The following is a 16,034-nucleotide window of genomic DNA, read 5'->3' as shown; positions in this document are numbered from 1 at the left end:
ATCTGTTTGGAATGAGAAGTAGAGTTGAGTGTCATCAGAATAGCAATGATAGGAAAAGCCATGCTTCTGAATGACAGATCCTAAAGATGACATGTAGATGGAGAAGAGAAGTGGTCCAAGCACTGAGCCTTGAGGAACCCTAGTAGCAAGAAGTTGTCACACCTCACCCCTCCAAGACGCCCTGAAGGACCTACCGGAAAGGTAAGACTTGAACCACTGGAGTGCGGTTCCTGAGACGCCCATCTTCATGATGGTGGGCAGGAGGATCTGGTGGTTAACAGTGTCAAAAGCAGCAGACAGGCCCAGCAAGATGAGTACTGAGGATTTGGAAGCCGCTCTTGCCAGTCTCAGGGCTTCAGTAACCGAGAGCAGTGCAGTCTCAGTTGAGTGGCCGCTTTTGAAGCCAGATTGGTTGCTGTCCAGGAGGTTGTTCTGTGCAAGACACATAGAGAGTTTGTTTAACACAACTCGCTCAAGTGTCTTTGCAATGAACAGAAGAAGGGATACCGGTCTGTAGTTTTCTAAAAGTGCTGGATTTAGAGAGGGTTTCTTAAGCAGTGGGGTTACCCGAGCCTGCTTGAATGCTGCAGGAAATGTACCAGAGTGAAGAGAGGTGTTGATAATGTGAGTGAGCGCGGGAATAACTGAAGAAGAATTGGCCTGAAGGAGGTGAGTGGGGATAGGATCAAGCGGGCAGGTAGTAGGATGATTGGAAAGGACAAGTTTAGAAACATCTGCCTCCGAGAGTGGAGAGAAGGAGGAGAGAGAATGAGTATTTGTGGTTATGAATTTTTTGTCAGTTTGTGGTGTGGAGAATTGTTTGCTGATGGTTCTTGTTTTATTTATGAAGAATATTGCAAAGTCATCAGCAGTATGAGTTGATGAAGGAGGGGGTGGAGGAGGACAAGAAGAGAAGAAAATGTTTTTAAAATCATGCGAGAGTCAGAACAGTTGTTAATTTTGTTGTGGTAGTATGTTGTTTTAGCAGTGGAGACACTTGCAGAGAAGGAGGAGAGAAGTGACTGATATACACTAAGGTCAGTAGATTTTTTTTTATTTGTGCCACTTCCTCTCTGCAGCCCTGAGTCTAGAGCGATGTTCCTGGAGAACATCAGACAGCCAGGGGACAGAGGAGGTGGTGCGTGCTGGTCTGGATGAAAGGGGGCAAAAGTTGTCTAAGCAAGATGTTAGAGTGGAGCAAAAAATGTCAGTAGCAGTGTTTGTGTCCAGTGCTGAAAACTAAGAGGGTGGAGGAAGTGAGGATGAAACCATAGAGGATAGGCGAGTGGGAGAGAGCGAGCGTAGGTTACGCCGAAAGGTGACCTGTGGAGGAGTGTGTGTTGTGTCCAGAGTCAGTGTGAGGTTAGAAGTGGTCTGAGGTGTGTAACAGTGTAACTAAAGTGTTGTCAGTTGAGCAGTAGCGTGTGTAGACAAGGTCCAATTGGTTACCTGATTTGTGAGTAGCTGTAGTAGACATGCGTTTGAGGTCAAATGAGGCAAGCAGAGTGTTGAAGTCAGCAGCCTGTGGTTTATCTAGGTGGATGTTGAAGTTACCAAGTAGTACCAAAGGAGTACCGTCCTCAGGGAAGTTTGAGAGTAACACATCCAACTGATCTAAGAAGTTACCCAGTTAACCTGGAGGACAATAAATAACTACAAAATGGATTGTAACAGGGTGGGTAATAGTAATTGCGTGGATTCAAATGAACTGTTGCCGGTAAGAGATGGTAGACTATCAAATTTCAATTATTTTGAAATAAGTAGACCCGTCCCTCCGCCCCTCCCAATCGGGCGTGGGGTGTGGGAAAAAGTGAAATTAGTGGAGAGGGCTGCAGGAGTGGCAGTGTCCACGGGTTTAATCCAAGTCTCAGTTAGGGCCATGAGGTTGAGACTTGAATGAGTAGCAATAGATGAAAGAAAATCTGCTTTGTTTACAGCAGACTGGCAGTAGAGGACATAGGGACAGTACGCAGATTATTAGGATTGTGCTGCCTCCAATGTACAGTGCGTGATTTACGAGTGTTAATAGTAATAGTAGAGATTTGAAAGGACATATTGAGTACAATTGACTAAACAAGTAGATGAGAACAAGCTGTACAAAAAGTAAAGAAAGGGGAGAAAAGCAATACTCAGGTGCCTTGTCGGAGTCGCGCAGGCAGAGTCAATGGTCTTTACACTTAACGGTCTTCACACGAGGGCTGCCGTGGTGTACTGAGCAAATATATACTCCCCTGTAATTGAATGCAGCTGGCCACGCCTTACTACTTATTACACCGAAACTGCAAAGCCATGTGATACGTACGAGAACAAACACGACGTCAGCACGCCTTTACCACGGTAAATACAGTAAACAAAATGAGTGCTAGCAAAATGTGTGCTAGCAACGACAACCGCGCTAAAATCTAATGAGAAAAGATACAAAACACTTGCAGACTGCTGTCCTCTTCTGCTGCTCGACTGCTTCTACTAGCAAGTACTTGCAAACAAGGTAAATTATACCTAATTTACCTTACACTTCAACAAGCATTTACTTCCAGTTAGCTCTGCTACTCTGTTCTGTTTTGAGTTTGTCTTTCTAGACACGGAAGAGCAGGCTGCACTGTTTGCATTGGCTTCATGCACTCTGTTCTCTGGAGACCATTCCTCCAGTTGACGATCTCAGCTCAACAAGCTGGTACGTATTCCTTGTGCCCCTCATCCTTTTGCCACATCCAATGGCCCTGTGTCCTTCTCCACAGATAAAACAATGGTTGCATGAGCTGTTACTCTCCTCTATACACCTTGGACACCCGTATGGCCCTCCTCTTCTCACTGGCGTTGGTCTACATACAACATGTGAACCAGCTCCCATCTGTGCAGAGCAGTGACATGGCTCTTTAGCTTGTTTCAAAGTATCAATTGTACTTTTTAAAGCTTCTACTTGAGCGCTTAGTTTTTGTATGGTCTTTGTCTTGCTCTTTTTCTGCATTTTGAGGTCTGTTTCACTCTCGTCGAACCCTAAGTTAATTTGTGCACTATGAGCTTGAGTCTGTCTTCACTGTATGGCTTGGCCTAATCTTCGTTGGCGTTCACTTTCCTCACTTGAAATCTTTGTCACTTGTTTCAGCAGTGCTTCATCAGTTACTGTGTGATCTGTGAGCAAATGTTTCAGTTCACTTCTGATGTCGCTGTACTTGGGAAGGAAACCTTGGTGAATGGTACGCAGGAACACATTCTGAATTGTTCGTGGCTCATATTCAATGTTAGTGTTGCTCTGCTTGGAAGCGAAAATTACTTTTTGCTTCAGTCCGATTACACGATAGAGAAACTGTTGTGGAGTTTCATGCTCCCATTGTCTTGTACTCATTAATTCCTGGAAAATCTCACTATTGCTTCTCTCACTTAAATGTGGCTGCAGGAAACTTTTCAGCTCTGGCACAGTCAAATCGTCTTTATTGATGAGCATTTCCTTGAACTGTCCCGGTTTAACAATCCACAGGACAGCCTGAATGATTTCACTCTCTGAGCAATTAATTTTAATGCCTTCATCAATTTGTTTACATAGGTTATTGTAGTCGATGTCTGAATTACTATCACCTATCTGGCCACCATGTATCTTGAACTCTTTATGCAGTATGGAAAGTCACTTGGACACATCATGTTTTCTCTCTGCTGTTGTGGTAAGCATTCAGGGTAAAACACTGTCTTGTAGTTGGTATCGTTTTATCATCTGCCTATGTGATCTTGAACTCTAACAGCTTTTTCCCAACTCATAACTAGTGAGCAGTTTCTGATACTCATTTAACTGTGTGTATGTTAGTGTGGCAGTAGATTCTGTGTGTGTGTGTATAGGGGATGCCCGTGTGTGTATGTGCATCAAATTCATTCTCAATAGAGACAGATGGATCACTCACAGTATTGTTTACACGACTCTCAATTAATTCAATAATCATGTCTCTTAATGTTAGTAGTTGTGTGAATCCTTCATCTTCCAGTTTAAGTAAACTGCCACTCTGCATATAAGAAATTATGACATTCAAACAGCTTTCCTCATCATCCTTGGAGATGATGCTGTAAGCGATATGCCCCAGTTTGAGCACAGTCAAAATGTGTAGGTTCTTCTTTATGTTCCAGACTAGTCTTTTCCTCTTGTCCGCCAAATTGTCCAGCTTCAGACCCTCTCACGACTCTGTAGCGATGCGCCACCTTCCACTCAGCTTGGTCCCTTTTGGCTCTCTGGACGTCAGCAGCTGTCACAAGTCGCATATAACCCTCCTGGTCATCGTTTTGTCGCCGTGAAACCTGCATCCCTGCACTAGCCTCACACTCTGGATGTTAATCTCAGTGGAACCTCCATGAATCTGTTACGGGTCCCGGGCGTGGAACACGTAGGAAGATTAAAAGTACCTGAAGTATCAGGGGAAAAAGCTAGGACAAGTAAGCTTCTGTGGCTTTCCTCAGGCGCAGCTCAGTAGCGTCTAAGGTAAACAATGTGCATCACCATGGTAATCTACAACGCTTACTTTCTTTAGTGGTTAGGGCTGTATTGTTTGAAACTCAGTCTTTAGTGGTAATAATAAGTATATGACTCAGTATACAATAAATGACTCAGTATACAATAAACTTTTCACATCATACGTAAATAAATACATAAATGAATAAATAAATATTAATAACCAATCAAACATTACAATTGTGAATACACAATTGTGTATCACATAGACGTGTCACAAAGTATTCATACACAAAATGAGGATACTACAAATGACAAAACAAATGACATGCGTTAACATGCATACAGTACATGATTAAGTCTGACAACACCAGAGTTGGGTATAACGCATTACACAGAAACAATTCTAATTACTTTTTCCTGATAACGCAGTAATGTAATGCGTTACATTTTAAATGTATATAATTTCATTACAGTTACTAATGTCAAAAAAATATGTTACTTAAGTTGCAAATGCAGTGTTAAAAAATATAAAGTAAAAATCATGTTTTGTGCGTCACAGAGCTCGGATGCCCGGATCCCCGGATTCGTGAGAGACTGCTCCTAGGACCTGACCTTACTTTAGCAGAAGCCATCGCAACTGCAAACCATATTGAGTCTGCATCAGAACAAACAAAAGGCCATAGGAGAGCAGAGCATTCCTGTGCAAGCCATTCAAATTCAACAAAAGGCTTAGCAGCGCAAATAGCAAAGAACCGAAAAGATTACTCCAAAACCTCATGCACCTGTTGCGCATGTATGCTCATGTTTTCATTTTGGTTCTAGTGGACACTTGGCTAATGCAAGGGACTGCCCAGCAACTAGAGCAGTGTGTAAGAACTGTAAAAAGAAAGGACACTTTGCACACGCATGTCGTTCGACTCCAACACACTCTTAGAGAAGTTGCCTTACCTGAGTACACCTTACTGTTAATCCAAGAGTCCAGCACGCTAAATGAAATTTAGTGTGATGTGGACATCCAAACGCCAAAATCCATTTGCAACTGTGTAACTGACTGTGGACATCGGCGCATCCGACTTAGTTCTGCCTCAATCTGTGTATGAAGAGAATTTCAAGAGCACACACCTGCAGCCATAGAGCGCACAATTAGTTACTTACTCCCACTCGCCTATTGATGTGCTTGGCTGTAGGCCAGCTAATGTTATTAAAGACAATGTCAAATGTTCTGCTACTTTCTTTATTATGGAGTCAGAAACTGCTTTAAAGGGGTCATATTATGCGATTTCAATTTTTCCTTTCTCTTTGGAGTGTTACAAGCTCTTGGTGCATAAAAAAGATCTGTAAAGTTGCAAAGACTAAAGTCTCAAATCCAAAGAGATATTCTTTATAAAAGTTAAGAGTCAAGTGGACGAAGCGGAGTCCAGCCCGGGGTCGTCACATGTGGTTGTCGCAAGCCCGCCAGCTGCTCCTTCGTCGAATCCGCCGGCCGTTCCTCACTCTAGCTCGCCGGTCACTTAAACCGCATAAACACATTTCATTACACCAAATACACAAAATAATGTTCTTTTTAGCAACATCATATGACCCCTTTAATGGGAAATGGGGATTTGATATCTGCTCTCCAGCTCTGCATTGAAGGGAATACAATTACTTCTGCACGAGCCAAGAACTTACCTGCTTCTCTTCCCCCGATACCGCTGATGCAGCTTTCTTCTCATGCACCTCATGCTGCGACAGTCTGTGTGAAAGGGTTTATGCACAAGGTGAAAGTCTTACCCTCTGCTGTACCTGAGCGTCAAAAACTATGACTCTTCCTTTCTCCATACATGCTGCTGTGTGTGTCCGACGAAATGAACCATCTTCTAGCCACAGGTGTTATAGAGAAGGTGGATGCTTCACTGTGGATTTCACCAATTGTGGTAACACAAAAGAAAATGGGAGTAATCAGAATGTGTGTTGACTTGAGAGAGCCTAATAAGACCATTATAGTGGATGCTTACCCTCTGCCACACATAGACGAGACTCTGGCTGCCTTGTCATGTGCAACAGTTTTTTCCACCATTGATCTGGAAAATGCTTTCTCTCAGGTTCTGCTCCATCCAGATAGCCGTGATCTCACAGCTTTTATCACACACAATGGGCTGTTTCGTTTTTGCCATGTCCCATATGGTTTAGCATCGGCTCCAGCCACATTTCAGAAAATGATGTCAATTATACTCAAAGGCATTCCCAATGTACAGAACATTTGCAAGCAACAATGCAGGCCCCAACAGCCCCAGCTGACACCACCAGTCTGCACTCCTTCCTGGGTATGTTATCCTGGTATAACAAGTTCATACCTAATTATGCCACCCTCGTTGAACCGTTGTGTGCATGCCTGCGCCAGGATTCTGAATCTGAATGGACTGAGAAGGCCCAGCAAAGCTTTGTGGATGTAAAGAAATGCTTAGTGGACAGTACAGCACCTGCTCTGTTTAACCCAGAACTGCCAGTCACAGTGTCCACTGATGCATCTGATTATGGTCTGGGAGCAATATTATCGCAGATGCACCCAGATCACAGTGAACGCACTGTGGCATTTGTATCACTAAACTTAACTCCAACTGAAAGGCGATATTCGGCTGTGGAGAAGGAGGTATTAATGTGTATATGGGCAGTCAAAAAGTGGCGCACATACCTCTGGAGCCGGACGGGCCAGGATGCGGATTGCGGGTAGTCAGCTCGCCTTCTGTGCTTCACTTACAATGTGGTGTATCGTGCTGGCTTCAAACCATGCTGCTTGCTGACTGTCACAGTTACCCCTTCCTCTTACCTCTGCTTCCAACCCTGTTTATGAACCAGAGCTAGTTGCACTGCTGTCTACCACCTTGACTGCAATTTCCCCAAGCAAGTTTAAATTGAGTTTCTCAGTGGTGTCTTTAGTTGCCATGGTTACCCGGTAGAGTTGGTTACAGATAATGTTCACTTTGAATTGAATTCACTTTGAATGTATTTACAACCTTTCTGAGAGAACGAGGTATTTCTTCAGTATGCACAGCTGTGTAACATCTAGCGGCGAATGGTGCTATAGAATGCTTTAACAGGGTTCTTAAGGACTGTGTACAGTCAGCTATAGTACAGTTCAAGCCATGGACGTGCACAGTTACTGACTTTCTCCAATTTTACAGCTCTACTCCCCATGCCAGCACAGGAGTTTCACCCTTTGAACTGCTCCATGGGTGGAAGATGACAATTAAACTGAAAATTGCACTTCATCCTCCTGCCAGCACTCTCCACCCAGCAACTGTTTGTAATCGAGTTGTCCTTAAGCAATCACAGATGAAGCGCTACACCAATGCTAAACGTAGTGCACAAACATTTATCCTGAAAAAGGGGGACAGGGTGCGGGTGTGTAAGCCCTTTCATGTGTTGAAGGAACATTGCAAATTTTCCGACCCTGTTGGAATTGAGGAACAAGTGGGTTCAAGTACCTACTTACTAGAGGATGGAAGGAAATGGCATTCATTGCAGTTGGCACAACCTGTTCAAATGCCTAATCCTGCACCTGAATGGGAGGAGGAAACCTCTGCCTGTGATAAGACGGAGAACTCTGAGCGGGCCGAAGGACGTCCGTCAAGAACGCGCAGGCCTCCCTCATGGCTCAACGATTTCAAGATGTAAACATATATATACATGTTGCCTATACGTTGGTTCTGGTGCCTGTTATAGTTAAATTTGGTTGTTTAATCCTTAAAGGAAAAGTAATGTTCAAATAATTGTTCTTTCTTGAGTATACTGTGTAATTGCTTGATATGGAAATTTTGTTATTGTTATTCGTAATTAATTATAAGGTTAAGGTAGAGTTAAAAATCTTATGTCGTGGGGGGATGTTGTGTTTACATAGTTGTTATTACAAAGAATGAACGCTAGGGGAGATATACTTCTAGATAGGAGAGAGAGCGTAAGAGAGAAGTGCATACACAGGGAAGTGGATTCGGTCTGGATTAAAGTGTTGTCAATCCAAGGAATCCGTGTGTCATCAGATATTTTATATTGTTTTGTAAAACTAAGTTACAGTACAACAAAAAGTGTAACTAGTAAATGTGTACAAGTTTATGTCACAATAACACCAATATAAGCATAAAATAAATGACTCATCACAATGATATCCTCCACTGGATTAAGCCGCGCGTCGCATCGCATCTTCTTCTGAGGTAAATTCAAGGCTTATTCCTCATAGCGCGTCTTCTTCCAAAAATGAAAAGTAGCCAAGATGAAATTGATGCATTTTAACGCTTTGTTTATATGGAGGTGATGTGGTGTTTACATGTTTGCTCGTCTCAAGCCTGGTTTCAAGTAGATGATTATAATATATAGAGTGTGATGCGTGTGGGTGTGACCACATTCCAGATAATGAACTCAGACGGGAAAGACTGTACCTCACGTTGGTTTCATACAGATTACTTTATCAGAGAATATTTGTTTTTGGCATGACTTACTTCATTTAAAAGTAGACACTTCATACTTTCTTTTAGATATACCTCTTCTGTGCTTCAGGAACATATTTGCAGAGAATAAGACTGCAGAATGTGCAACCTATTTGTTTTCTTTATTTTACAAAAGCACAATGTTTTGTTTATATTGCATGTGTGTGCAAATAAAAGTAGACCTTTTAGAGTTTCAAACAATGTATTACTCTTATCTGTATAAAAATTACAAAACATTTTAAGATGTTATCAGGAAAAAATTCAAGTGATCATTCAAGTTGCTGTTTTGATATTTATGTAATTTTCAGTCAATATGAAATTACTGAAAGAGTTTCGCATTGTAGTATATATTTTAGGTTTGATAACATAAAAAGTAAAGCAAACTTTAAAGTTTCACATTACAGTTAAAGAAGTAATTAGTACGTTGTAGTGGATTACTTTACCCCTAACTTACCCAACACTGGACAACATACACTATGATAAAAAATCCTTGGCATCAGGTGAGGGTACATAAGACATGCTTAGTGACAAGAATAAGCTGGGCTCAACAGGGGTAGAAGACACTCCCTTAGATTCATATGCCAACGATATAGCTTCCACAAGCCAATGAGAGAGGTGTTGCTTAGAAATTTGATTTTGTGTGTGTGTGGGGATATGAACCATTTAGCCTCTGTTCCTCTGCAGAGGAGAATGGGGGTGGAAGAAAAGCAAAAAGCTCACTCAGCTCACACCATCCTTAAGGTCTTGCAAAATTGAAATTATTGCACTGAACTTATATCAACCAGCGCCCCTCACATGACTCCTCAAACACACACCATGGATTACTTCTCTTGCAGTGTGCTTTTCAACCTGCCCTTCTGCACACCTCCACAAGCTCATGATACTTGGATCACCTTCATTCATTAACCTCATCGATGCGGTCCTCCCAAGGAATCGTGAACTGTATCAGTAGCGCCTGCTTCAAAGTGGCTGATGTTATAACCACATCTGGCCTCAGTGCTGTTGCTACAATGTGGACCAAAAACTTGAGCTACCTACCCAGATCAACTTGAAACTCCTAGTCCAAAGCCGAGGTGAACATCATGACAGCCAGCTTAGGCTCTGAATGTGGCTGCTTCCCAACCCTGAAAAAAAGGTAATGTTCCTCCGGTGGCAGCCGTGCTTGTTGTTGACCATGGCTTTGGAGATAGATTCTGCAATGGACTTTAGATCCTGATTGTGCAGCCAGCGATAACGGCCTTTCCTCAGGGCTGTTGGGCAGCTGCTCAAGATGTGCTCTTGGGAACCCCTCCCAGGGCATAAAGGACAGACTGAAGAGTCAATCTCACCCCAGATGTAGAGATTTACTGGGCTAGGAAGGACATTGTAGATCGCTTGGTTCAAGAACTTGCGGGGTCATGACAGGGTTGTGGGTTGGCTCCTAACCCTGCCCAGCCCGTAGTTACCATGCCCACCAAAGCTTGCATCCCTGCATCTCAGCTGGGACTCAGCTGGTTGGTATACCCAGGCCTTAACCCCCTGGGGTCGAAGCCCGCACCGGTGCGGTCTGTCGTATTTTCTTGATGACCGCGAAAAGAACTAAAAATACTCCGTAATTTTTGATCGTACAGATCTACTTTTATTTGTGTATAGTCATAATAACAACAAAACAATGTGCTTTTGTAAAATAAAGAAAATAAACAGGGTGCATTCTCCGCCGTCTCGCTCTCTGTCACCTTTCTTCACAGACACGTAAATAAAACAACCTGAATCTCAGCGAATTCTTGCCTCAAAGACACGAGAAATATATGCCTAGAAAGCTTGAAATGTCTACCTTTAAATGAAGTAAGTCACATCCAAAACAAATATTCTCTGTTAAAGTAATCCGTATGAAACCAACGTGAGCTCCAGTTTTCCCGTCTCAACTCATTATCTCTAATGCAGTCACGCCCACGTGCAGATTGCACTTTTCAGATCGCCAGGATGTTTGTTTAATGTTTTATCTGCGATTTTCCGAATGCATCGTGATTCTCTCTCGAATCGATTCTAAGCTTAGTTTTTAACAGCAGATGGCACTGCGTGCTTTAGAAACAGCCGGACTCTGCTTGCTTCCAGCTCCTTACACACACCACTTGAACATAAAATAATCATTCATAAAGTTCGAAAAGGTTGAAGCGAATTACAAGTGTTCACAGTTTTTACATTAATCTTGCGTCGTAAAACCATAAAAGTTTAACTGTTCAGGACAAACAAGGGACTCATGAACAACTATCACTAAACACAAAAAACAGCTCATTGAGGTAACCACACAGTATTAAGAATAAACTTTTTTGTAAACTTTTGAACGGGGTCATTTTTATCAATTCAACTATTATTTTCTCTTGTGGACAATATGTAAACATATTTTATGTGAAATATCTTATTCAGGTCAGTACCAAATAAACAATAACATGCATTTTGTATGATTTTGGTACAATAATTAACATTTTGCACATTCTGCAAGGGGGATGTTAACTTTTGACCTCAACTGTATATTTTCAGATTGTTTAATTGCAGTTACATCCTAAAACAGACACAGATCCTCAGTGAATCAACGAGTCATATTACATTCGCAGAGCATGGTCAACATTACTAATTTATAATTACAAATAAAAAAACTCACCTTCCTCACATCCTTTGTGTTTCTTAGCAGGAATTCATGGAAGGACTCCAGGCAGCTGCGGTAACTCAAATTGGCGGCAACTTCTCTGTATTTGGCAGTCTTTGCTGTGCACCACCCCTCCCCCAACGTATAACTTAAAATAATAAAAAACAAATAATCAAAACCCCCATTATTTTAATCTTTTCACATTCTTTCTTACCTGCCTCACAGTCACGCTGATGGCCCGTTAGGGGAGGTCCTTTGTCTCTCAGGTGTGAATCACTAAATATTCATGGCCATTGTCACTCCCTCGCATAAGGGCATTCAATCACAAAACATGTTTTACAAATGTTAAATCAATATATTGTTTTCTGTGAGTGAGTAAACAGGGTGATTTTCACATCATTTTGTAGCAAAAACTCTAGTCTACCACATCCAGTTCTCAAAAGTCTTGTGAACAAATATGTATATTTATAATGTGTTTTATGGCCTTATTTCAGTGACTTAAAATTTTTTGTTTTTCACTAACCACGCATAAACGTGGTTTTCTCAAAAATACAATCATGTACATTCATGCTGCTCACATATTATTGTAGCCCAGTTTGTGCTGAATACAGTGTTATCAGTCTTTAGCCATTAATATGTTTTTAAGATACTGAAAAAAACACAAATGCCAGGCATGTCAAAACTTCTCCAGGGCCCCAAAACACCCTCAGACCCCAGAGCGTTAAAGGTGGGGTAAGTGATTTTTCAAAAACGCTTTAGAAAACTGATTCGGGCCGACTAGCAAAACAAACTTGTAGCCAATCAGCAGTAAGGGGCGTGTCTACTCATTATGTGGAGGAGAGAGCGTTAAGTGCACAGCACAGGACGGACATTAGCAAGCCGAGCAACAGAAAGATAGATATGGCGGATAAAAAACAAAAGAGGAAAACGTCTGCGGAACAAAAGAAGGCTTAAGACTCGCGTCCGGTGTAGACATGGTGTAACATTGGTTTTGCTTTGTTTCACAGAACTAATCGTTTCCTGGGTTGCGTATGTATGTGTGGGGCGGAGCTATCAAAATAGGGGCGAGACCCTTTTGGGGTAGGGGCGTGTTTGTTTGGGTGATTTCAAATGTCAACATTGGCTACCAGAAATCGCTTACCCCACCTTTAAATGCACCATGCTAGTGTCACACAGTGGAACTCTATAAATAAAGCATGTTTTCAAACAACCGTTGCAAACACCTCTTTCATGCATTATGCCTCCCCCAACTCAAAAATTACAAACACAGCTCATAAAAACACTTGTTTTACACCATTGTCTATCTCTGTGTATTTTGCCAAGTCTTTGAAATTTGCTTGTAAGACCACTTTATATTATTGATTGTGATCAGGATAATGAAGAGACTTTCAACCAGTATTAAGAAAAATGTTTCTGGGAAAAAAAAACTGCCCCAACTTTAACTGTTTTGAAAGCAAGAGCTAAGAAATGTGTGTGCATTTAACGCAAATATGTAATTTGTATTGCGTTCACTTACTTTAGTTTGGAGAAATGTGTAAAATCAATTGAAATAAATGGTAACATAACACATTTTCACCATTCCTTAAAGGTTCCTTTCTCAAACTGCTCTGTTGAGTGTAAGGCGGGATATTCAAGGCAACCTGAAGGTTTCCATAGTTGCTGTTTTTCGTGTGAAAAATGTCCACCTAACAGCTATGTGAATTTTTCTCGTAAGTACCTTAGGCAGTAGACAATGACAACTTGGGATTTAAAGGGATAGTTCACCCAAAAATGGAAATTATTTTGAAGAATGTTAGTAACCAAATAGTTTTGGTTCCTATTGAATTTTTTTTTTTTCAGTTGTATTTTTATCCATACAATGAAATTCAGTGGAAATTGTTTGGTAACCGAATACCAACATTCTTCAAAATATCTTCTTTTATGTTCCTCAGAAGAAGTCATACAGGCTTGGAATGACATGAGGCTGAGTAAATGATGACAGAGTTTTCATTTTTGATGAAGACTATCCCATTAAGCTTTTTCAGTTCATTCTACAATACTTTACTGGAGTGTTACAATTGTTACAATGTTACAATGATTGCAATACTGCTACTAAACATTCGTATTATTTTACTGTTTTTCAGGGGACCCCTATACCTGTTTTCCATGTGCAGAGAGTGAATGGTCTGATGAGGGCAGCACGACATGTAAGGCACGTTCTGTTGTCTATCCTCAGTTCACAGAAATCCCCTCCATCATTGTCATGGTTTCTGCCGCATGCCTAATTATTCTCCTTATTGCCATATTTTGCCTTTTTGCCTACAATTACGATACACCAGTAGTAAAGTCTGCTGGTGGCAGCATGTGTTTCCTCATGTTGACCAGTTTGATTTTGTCTAGCATAAGTGTGTTCTTTTTCTTTGGAAAACCCACATTTGTATTTTGCCTTCTGAGAAATGCCATATTTGTATTTTTCTTCACTGTCTGTATTTCTTGTTTGACTGTCCGTTCCTTTCAAATTATTTGTGTTTTTAAAATGGCTGCTCAGTTCCCTAAAGTGCACAGCCTTTGGGTAAAACACAATGGCCAGTGGCTCTTCATTGCATTTGCTACTTTCGTTCATTTAATTTCTTGTGTGGTATGGATGATGGTCAATCCTGTCAAAGCCATTGCTGACTCGTGGACTTTTAAAGACCAAATTATGCTCATCTGTGAAATGGGGAACGCTATAACCTTTACCATAGTCGTGTTTTTAAGTTGGGTTCTTGGTTTCCTCTGTCTCTTGTTTTCTTATATGGGAAGAGATCTGCCCAAAAATTACAATGAGGCCAAATCAATAACATTCAGTCTCATTTTGTACTATCTGACCTGGATTGCATATTTCACAGCATACCTCATTATCAAAAGCAAATACATGGTCATTTTTAATGCAATGGCCCAGATATCCAGTATAAATGGAATTCTCTTCAGTTATTTCATACCAAAATCTTACATCATTATATTCCAACCACAAAAAAACACTCCTGCATACTTTCAAACATCTATTCAGAATTACACCCAAACCATTAGTAGGACTTAGACTCAGACATTAATATTTGTGTATAGAAAGTTAACTCTTAAACTGTGTTTAGGTCTATTATGTTACCACGGTCTTAGAGAAAACATGTAGGCAAAGTAGAGAATAGAGATCTATTCTGAGGTTCAATCTGCATAAGAGACTGTGATTTTTGAGATTTATACTTATAATGTAATGTAAATACAAAGGCTTCTTTTTAAACTTTTAATAAAGAACATTTTCAAACTTCAATAATTAGTTTCCACATAATCCATATAGATTTGTGAAGTGTGGCTCATCTATCTTGTACAGTGCATGCATAATTATTATGCAAGTTGATATTCTTGTCATATTTTTTCCAAACACATTTTACCAATTACAAACCATATCAAACTTAATAACTACTACTGTATTGATTTTGTATTTAGTCAATTATAAGTGATATATTCTATTCTATTTTAATTCTACTTTATATATATTTATCTTTTTTACACACCTTGCTACGTGTACTGCGTTAGGCTAACCGAGACTTGTCATTTGCACTTATATATTGTTGCTCTTTTGTTAGTTTTGACTGCTTTTATTGTCCTCATTTGTAAGTCGCTTTGGATAAAAGTGTCTGCTAAATGACTAAATGTAAATGTAAATGTAATATATAATTGTTAATGTTACCTACGTCAAGTCTGGGAAGCCTGAGTGGGTAAACTGAATGTACAACACAGGCCATACATATACTGGCTGCAGTCTTCGGCAATGTTTAATTGATTCGTACTGTTTTCTTTGATTTCAATGCATACAACATTCACATATTTAACTTTACCTAACAACGATTATTTATTATTTGTAAAATCGCACATTTCAATAAAGAGTTACATCTCAATAAAGGCCTTTCATTTGTGTCTTAAGTTCTGTAACATTACTATCAAACACAACACATTCACATTTTAAAGTATATTCAATCAAATATCCTGTATTTCACATCACCATAACATTCCTGAAACAATTAATCGAATTTTTAGACTGTCATACAAATGAATATAGTATTTCCCTTCACCCTATTCTCGTGTTTTACAGGTACGTCTCAATTTTGACTCTAACTTGCATATATGCACCGCCATTTTGGCTGTACATAACTTCAAGTTGCAAACACACATTTAACTAATTTAAACGTTCTCATCCAATAACAAACAACATTGTAAACTCTTTAAAATCCATGAACTCTTTTAACATGTATATTTTGTCACATTACACTTTGCATTTAGATATTTGTCCCTTTTATGTCTGATAAATCGAGCACAGCGATAGTTCAGTCAGGCCACGTAGGCATAGTGCTGCGGTCAGCTGATGCGGTCAGCTGACAAATCGCTCCAACCACTACCATTCTTCTATTAGACCGTGTATATATATGTGACATTACAGCTCGGTAAGTATGCTCAAACTGCTCACAACCCTCCCTCCCATCTATAAGTTTCAAGC

At 40.5% G+C, this 16,034-nt stretch overlaps 1 protein-coding gene across 1 annotated transcript in view; it reads left to right on the top strand.

Moving 5' to 3' along the window:
* The window catches only part of LOC107757082 (taste receptor type 1 member 1-like), a 22,206-nt gene extending 7,624 nt beyond the window's left edge, over positions 1-14,582 (top strand). Inside the window, exons 5-6 of the mRNA XM_016574462.1 lie at positions 13,113-13,233; positions 13,648-14,582. Coding sequence (XP_016429948.1) covers positions 13,113-13,233; positions 13,648-14,582 — 1,056 coding nt within the window. The remainder of the gene's footprint in view (positions 1-13,112; positions 13,234-13,647) is intronic.
* Positions 14,583-16,034: the final 1,452 nt, after the last annotated feature.

The sequence above is a fragment of the Sinocyclocheilus rhinocerous genome, unplaced genomic scaffold (assembly GCF_001515625.1).
Source record: "Sinocyclocheilus rhinocerous isolate Xijiao unplaced genomic scaffold, SAMN03320098_v1.1 scaffold2007, whole genome shotgun sequence".
In the NCBI taxonomy this organism is placed as follows: domain Eukaryota; kingdom Metazoa; phylum Chordata; class Actinopteri; order Cypriniformes; family Cyprinidae; genus Sinocyclocheilus; species Sinocyclocheilus rhinocerous.
The sequence above is the reverse complement of the archived record's forward strand: the minus strand, read 5'-3'. Positions and strand labels throughout refer to the sequence as shown.